Consider the following 7,629-nt stretch of genomic DNA (forward strand, 5'->3'; position numbering starts at 1 on the left):
ATTTATTGTGTTTGAACATGTTAGGCTAAATTTCTCTTTGATTTGGGGATTAGGCTAGATGATTATTGTAATGGATTGATTTTTTATGCTCAATATAAATCTTGTTTGTTCATTTGCACATTATCTTTTCAAACCCTTGATTTATTTCTTGTATGGATTGTTGGCCACATTCTATGCATTTCTAATTTGCACTTTGAATCGGGAGAGGATAATTGCAATAGATAAGGTGTTTGAAACATATCAATTCGATAACCGGGAGGTTGAGAGTTGGGTGAGAGTATGTCGATCTTTGTGTGCTTTTGGGAGTTATAGGTTAGAAGTTGACCGGGGATGGCAACTATGACCCGTAATCTACCGTTCTAGTCGTCCGGGAGGGGGCTAGAACTAGTTAGGAGATCACTCTAGATAATTAGGATTGTCAAGATTAATATTGAGCTATAATTGAAGTCTTTTGCTTAATTATCGATGCCTAGTCCCTAAATCGCCTTAATCATCTTATTTATCCACTTTGCTTATTTGATTTTTATTTGTCTTTGCACTTGTTAAGTATTTAGTTGGATAATCAAACCAATCACTCAATCGTTTAGTCTAAATAGTCGAGTAAAATGAATTAGGATAATCACTAGATTGAACTACTAATCCTTGTGGGATACGACCTTGCTTCCATATATTACAACTACCCGTATACTTGCGGCGTGGTGAAAATATTAGCGAACAAGTTTTTGGCGCCGTTGCCGGGGATTAGTTTAGTTTCTTTGCTTGTGATATTTTGCTTCATTGTCCTTAACTACTTTAGACATTTTACTTGCTTTAATTTTTGTTTTCTATTTTAAGATTGTGTTTTGACTTCTTGTTCTTGTTGGTTGATAGGTAGTGTATGAACACAAGATCTAAGGGTGCACCTCTTATACCTATAAACCTTGAGGTTGAAGCTTTTTGTCGACACAACAAAGCAAGAACAAGAAGAGATAGAGAGTTGGAGGAAGCTATGGCAGAAAATCACGACTTAATCCGTCAACTTCAAATGCAATTAGAAGCCATGCAAGGGAAAATCAATGAGCAAGAAGCTCTAAGAAATACACCTCCACCACCACCTATTAGCAATATGTTCCAACCCATTGTCCAACAAGGAGGAGTGAATGCCCCGAGAATCAACGCCACAAATTTTGAGCTCAAGCCGGCCCTCATAAATATGGTACAACAAAACCAATTCGCCGGTCTTTCCCAAGATGACCCGAATGGACATCTTGGAAACTTCTTGGAGATATGCGGCACCATCAAGATGAATGGAGTCCCGGAGGATGCCATTTGACTTCGACTCTTCCCCTTTTCGCTAAGGGGCATGGCCAAGACATGGTACCAATCTTTAGAGGGTGGTTCTATCACTACATGGGAGAACATGGCTCAAAAGTTTCTCAACAAGTTCTACCCTCCGGGTAGAACCATGAAGATGAAGAAGGACATAGTCCAATTTCACCAATTTGATGGAGAATCCTTCTACGAAGCTTGGGAGAGATTCAAAGAGATGCTAAGGAAGTGCCCTAACCATGGTTTAGATCAAAACACAATCATTTGTGTATTCTACACCGGGTGTAGTGGTGAGATGCAAAGAGACATGAATGCATCGGCCAATGGAGCATTGTTGGAGAAAAGCCACGCGGAGGCTGCTCACATCATAGAGAACTTGGCCACCAATTGCCATCAATTCCCAACGGAGAGGATCATCTTGAAGAAGGTGGCGGCTACAACAAGCTCGGATCCGATAGCTCTTTTGACGGCTTAATTGACCGCCATGAATAGCAAGATTGATGCTATATCAATGTCAAGGGTAGAGCCCGTGGTTGAAGAACAAACTAGCTTCGAGGATGTGAACTACATCAACAACAACAACAACCGAGGCTATGCGAACTTCCGGCCCCAACAACAAGGTGGCTACCAAGGGCAAGGGCAATACACTCAAGGATTCCAACCTAACCGCCACCCTAACCTCTCCTATAGCAATCCAAACAATTTCTTGCAACCACCGCCCGGATTTGCGGTAAGCCATGGCATGATCAAAGAAGAGAAGAAGCTCAACCTTGAAGAAATATTGATGAAGTTCATGACCACGACTCAAGCTCACATGACAAGAACGGATGAGAAGTTAGAGGCTCAAGCCAAGCAATTGAAAATGCTTGAGATACAAGTGGGACAAATTGCCGAGTCTATAAACAATCAACACCAACAAGGGCAATTCCCAAGCAACACAATCGTGAATCCCAAGGAGCATTGCAAGGCCATTGCTCTAAGGAGTGGGACAACATATGAAGAGCCCAAGATGCCCGACGAAGAAGATAGAAGTGGTGTTGTGGTTGAAGTTGGAGATGGCAACCCTTCCAAGGAACAAGGAGATAGAGGAAAGAAGAAGGAGGTGTACGTGGCTCCACCACCTTATTGCCCACCAATCCCTTTTCCTCAAAGACATCAAAAGAAGAATGTGGAGAATGAATTCTCCAAGTTTCTTGAGATTTTTCGAAAGGTGCACATCAACATTCCACTTATTGAAGCTTTGAAACAAATGCCCTCCTATGCAAAGTTCCTAAAGGAGGTCATATCAAACAAGAGGAAGATGGGAGAGAATGAGACGGTCAATCTAACCGAAGAATGTAGTGCCGTTCTCCAAAGAAAAATCCCCACCAAGATCAAGGACCCCGGGAGCTTCACAATCCCTTGTGATATTGGGAATGATCGTTTTGGGAAAGCTTTGTGTGATTTGGGAGCAAGTATAAATTTGATGCCGCTCTCAATCTTCAACAAGCTAGAGATTGGCACCATCAAGCCAACCACAATTGCCCTTCAAATGGCAGATCGTTCCGTTTCCTATCCAAAGGGGATAGTAGAAGATGTCCTAGTGAAAGTCAACAATTTCATTTTCCCGGTGGACTTTGTTGTTTTGGACATGGTGGAAGACAAAGATGTGCCTTTGATTCTGGGGCGCCCTTTCTTGGCAACGGGGAGAGCCCTCATTGATGTTGCTAAGGGCGAACTCACCCTTAGAGTGAATGACGAGAGCTTCACATTTTCAATCCACAAGGCTCTCAAGTACAAGGAGGAAGAAGAAAAGAGGGTTGGTGAATGCAAGATGATGCAAGTGATAGAGTCTTGCATCAACATGGAGGAGTACCACATCTACAACAATCCAATGGACACTTGCCTCCTAAACCCTCTATTCTCTTTTGTTGATAATGATGAGTTTAATGCTTCTAACTTATTTATTGAGGCTAATGAAATGAACTTTGTGCAGAAAATTTCACAAGGAGAGGCATGTTTCTTGGACTTGAGAAATGGAGAGCCGAAAGATGAAGGAGTGGAGAAGAAGACTCCCAGCTTGGAGTTAAAACCTCTCCCCGAACACTTGAAATACGCCTTCCTTGGTGAGGATGAGGCGTATCCGGTAATTGTATCATCCTACCTTTCTCCTCATGAGCTTGATCAATTGCTAAATGTTTTGAGGAAGTATAGGTCCGCTATAGGATGGTCAATTTCCGATTTAAAAGGGATTAGCCCATCCATTTGCATGCATAGGATTTTGATGGAAGATGATTTTAAACCTAGGAGGCAAGGCCAAAGACGGTTAAACCCTATTATGCAAGAAGTAGTAAGAAAAGAAGTTCTCAAATTGCTAGATGCGGGAATTATTTTTGCTATTTCGGATAGTGAGTGGGTTAGTCCCACTCAAGTTGTTGCTAAAAAAGGGGGGATAACCGTCATAAAAGATGAGCATAATGAGCTAATTGCAACTAGGTTAGTAAATGGATGGAGGATGTGTATTGACTATAGGATGTTGAACACAGCTACTCGAAAAGATCACTTTCCTCTTCCTTTTATTGACCAAATGCTTGATAGGTTGGCGGGGTATGAATTTTATTGTTTTCTTGATGGGTACTCCGGGTATAATCAAATCATGATTGCCCCGGAGGACCAAGAAAAGACCGCTTTCACTTGTCCTTATGGCATTTTTGCTTATAGACGCATTCCATTTGGTCTTTGCAATGCCCCCGCTACTTTTCAACGATGCATGATGGCCATTTTCCATGATTTAATTGAAAATGTAATGGAAGTTTTTATGGATGACTTTTCTATCTTTGGCAATTCTTTTGATCATTGTCTCCATAATCTATCTATTGTGTTGCAAAGGTGTGAGGAAACTAACCTTGTATTGAATTGAGAAAAATGTCATTTTATGGTTAGGGATGGAATTGTGCTTGGACACAAGGTCTCCAAAGCCGGATTGGAGGTGGATCGAGCAAAGATAGTGGCCATTGAGAAGCTTCCACCACCATCCAATGAGAAAGCCGTGAGAAGCTTCCTTGGACATGCCGGGTTTTATCGAAGATTCATCCAAGATTTCTCAAAGATCACCAAACCCTTATGTCACCTTCTTGAAAAAGATGCAAAGTTCAACTTTGATGAAGATTGTTTGGTGGCCTTTGAGAAACTCAAAAAGGCTTTAGTGAGTGCTCCCATCTTGATCACACCGGATTGGTCACAACCGTTTGAGCTCATGTGTGACGCAAGCGACATCGCCGTCGGGGCCGTGTTGGGGCAAAAGAAAGACAAGCTATTTAGAGTCATCTACTACGCTAGTAGGACTCTAGATAAGGCTCAATCAAACTACACCGTCACTGAAAAGAAACTTTTGGCGGTTGTGTATGCCTTCGACAAATTCCGCTCCTACCTCATTGGCACAAAATCTATTGTTCACACCGACCATGCGGCCATCCGGTATTTATTTGAGAAGAAAGATGCCAAGCCGAGGTTGATAAGGTGGATCCTCCTCCTTCAAGAGTTTAATATTGAAATCCGAGATAGGAGAGGATGTGAAAATGTTGTGGCGGATCACCTTTCAAGACTTGAGAATCCCGTGGAAGGGGAAAATGCCGATGTGCCCATCAATGAGAATTTTCCCGATGAGCAAATCTTGCAAGTCAAGACCCACACCCCATGGTATGCGGACTACGTCAACTATCTTGCATCCGGCATTCATCCACCACCCGAGTTGAATCGTTACCAAAGAAAAAAATTCTTTCATGATGTGAAATTCTTCTTATGGGATGAGCCGTTCTTGTATCGACGATGTGCCGACACCATCATCCGGCGGTGTGTACCCGAAGAGGAATGGGGAGCTATTATGAGGGAGTGTCATTCTTCCCCTAGTGGAGGGCACTTTGGCACCAACCGAACCGCTTTTAAGGTGCTTCAAAGTGGCTTCTATTGGCCAACTATTTTCAAGGATTGCCACTCATTTATTTTGAGTTGTGATCAATGCCAAAGAATGGGAGGAATATCAAAGAAGCACGAGATGCCCCTTAACAATGTGATTGAAGTTGAGCTCTTTGACGTATGGGGCATAGACTTTATGGGCCCATTCCCAATGTCTTTCGGCTTCCAATACATTTTGTTGGCCGTGGAGTATGTTTCAAGATGGGTGGAAGCAATTCCTACTCAAACCAATGACTCCAAAGTGGTGATCAAGTTCCTTCAAAAGAATATTTTGACAAGGCATGGAATTCCAAGGGCCTTGATAAGCGATGGAGGATCCCACTTTTGCAACAAGTGGATGGAAGGACTTCTCAAAAAGTACGGGGTGAAGCATAGAGTGACAACGGCTTATCATCCCCAAGCCAATGGTCAAACCGAGTTGGCAAACCGGGAGATTAAACAAGTGCTAGAGAAGACGGTGAATGGGAGCCGGAAGGATTGGTCTCTCTTGCTTGATGACGCACTTTGGGCATATCGAACGGCGTACAAGACACCGCTTGGCATGTCACCATACCAACTTGTATACGGGAAGTCATGTCATCTCCCCGTAGAGTTAGAGCACAGGGCATATTGGGCGGTCAAGAAGCTCAATTTTGATTTCAAGAAGGCCGGCCAAGCTAGAGTCTTTCAACTCAATGAGTTGGATGAATTTCGAAGTGAGGCATTTGCAAGCTCAAGCCTCTACAAAGAGAGGACCAAGAGGTTTCATGATAGGATGATCCACAAACGGGAATTTGCACCCGGGGATGAGGTCCTTCTCTTCAATTCCCGCCTTTCACTCTTTCCGGGAAAGCTCAAGTCCAAATGGTCGGGCCCATTCCTCATCAACAAGGTCTCCCCCAATGGAGCTATTGAATTGAAGGGCAACGATGGACGCACTTTTGTGGTGAATGGCCAACGCATTAAGGCATACTTTCGAGCCGAGCCACGAGAGAAAGTGTCCGTCATCATTCTCGCCGAACCAAAGACATGACACCATCATGAAGACGTCGAGCTCACGACGTTAAACTAAGCGCTAGTTGGGAGGCACCCCAACAAGGTATCTTTAATTTTTGCAAGTTCAATAAACACACATATACATAGGTATTATATATTCATCTATGTATATATTTTTATATGTGTGTGATTTCTTTTGTTTGTGAGTTTAAATCTTGTTTATCTTAAAAAAAAAAAAAAAAAAAAAAAAAAAAAAAAAAATTGAGAGAAAAACGCATAAAAATTGAATTTTTTCAGAGGTGAGACTCCCAGGGAGCCCGCGGTCACCACCCGCGGCCGCGGGGTGGGACCGCGGGCGAAACGCGCTGATCCAGGGATGTCCCGCGGTCACCACCCGCGGCCGCGGGCGGGACCGCGGGCCTCCTGGCCCCGCGTTGACCTGTGTTGACTCGGGTTTTTAACCCTTTTTCACCCATTTTTCTCACCTTTCACTCTCATTTCACACCACCCACGAAATTACACACTCTTCCTCCTCACTTTCACTTCCAAATCCAACTACAAGGTATGTTTTACTTGCTCTCATTCCTTCATTTTTACATTCTAAGCATGATTTAGAAGATTTTTACCGATTATTTTGTGATATTTTGCATTCTACATGTTTATATGCAATTAGGGCTCAAAATTAGGATTTTTCCTACATTGTGCTACATTGTTGAATTGATGATTTTAATTGCTTCTATTCATGTCTAGGATGATGGGTCTTTCATTTAATTGCAATTTAATCGGTGAATTTATGCTTAATTGACATTATTGCTTAAGAATTTGCTTGTGTTGGGTGTAGATAAATGTCTAAGTTTGGGGGGGAGATTTTGGTGATTGTGGGCTTGATTTTGATGCTATGTGTTGTTGTGAGATGCATTGTGATGGTGTGATAAATTTATGTGCTTTTAGAATAAGAATTCGCCCGTTTCCCGGGCTAATTTGCTTAGTTAAGTTGTTTTCTAGTATCTTGTTGTTGACGTTTGCTGTGTCAAATAAAGACTCACACTTGGTTTTGTAGGCACATTTTGCTATGGCACCACGTGTAACAAAGGGCAAAGGAAAGGGGAAGGCCAGTACCTCCCGTGCCGATGAGGTGACTATCACTCGGCACACTCCTCAATTCTATGGGATTCGACTTCCTACTCCGGACTCCCGCGAACGTTGGGAGCAACTTTGTGCCATTCCTCACCGGCAATGCCGGTATATTTGCTCGGAAACTATCGAGGCCATGGGAATAGCCGAAGACATTTGGTCTTTGGCGGATAGAGGCGGATGGCGGCGAGTAATCACTGGGGGATGGTTAGCATACCGAGGGCTCACTCTTGAGTTCCTCTCCACATTCCAGCTCAT

The 7,629-nt window shown here is 43.1% G+C and overlaps 1 protein-coding gene and 1 non-coding gene across 2 annotated transcripts; one reads left to right on the forward strand and one right to left on the reverse strand.

Annotated features, from left to right (window-relative positions):
- Window positions 1-1,447: 1,447 nt before the first annotated feature.
- LOC130987313 (small nucleolar RNA R71) lies at window positions 1,448-1,554 on the reverse strand. Its single transcript, XR_009089701.1, has one exon. It is a non-coding gene; the product is annotated as a small nucleolar RNA R71 (small nucleolar RNA).
- Window positions 1,555-2,050: 496 nt separating this feature from the next.
- LOC131025573 (uncharacterized) lies at window positions 2,051-4,207 on the forward strand. Its single transcript, XM_057955373.1, has 3 exons — window positions 2,051-2,410; window positions 2,519-3,783; window positions 4,177-4,207. Exons 1-3 carry the CDS (start codon window positions 2,051-2,053, stop codon window positions 4,205-4,207), a joined length of 1,656 nt encoding a protein of 551 aa, XP_057811356.1.
- The last annotated feature ends 3,422 nt before the right edge of the window (window positions 4,208-7,629 follow it).

Source organism: Salvia miltiorrhiza, chromosome 5 (genome assembly GCF_028751815.1).
Source record: "Salvia miltiorrhiza cultivar Shanhuang (shh) chromosome 5, IMPLAD_Smil_shh, whole genome shotgun sequence".
NCBI classification, from domain to species: Eukaryota; Viridiplantae; Streptophyta; class Magnoliopsida; order Lamiales; family Lamiaceae; genus Salvia; species Salvia miltiorrhiza.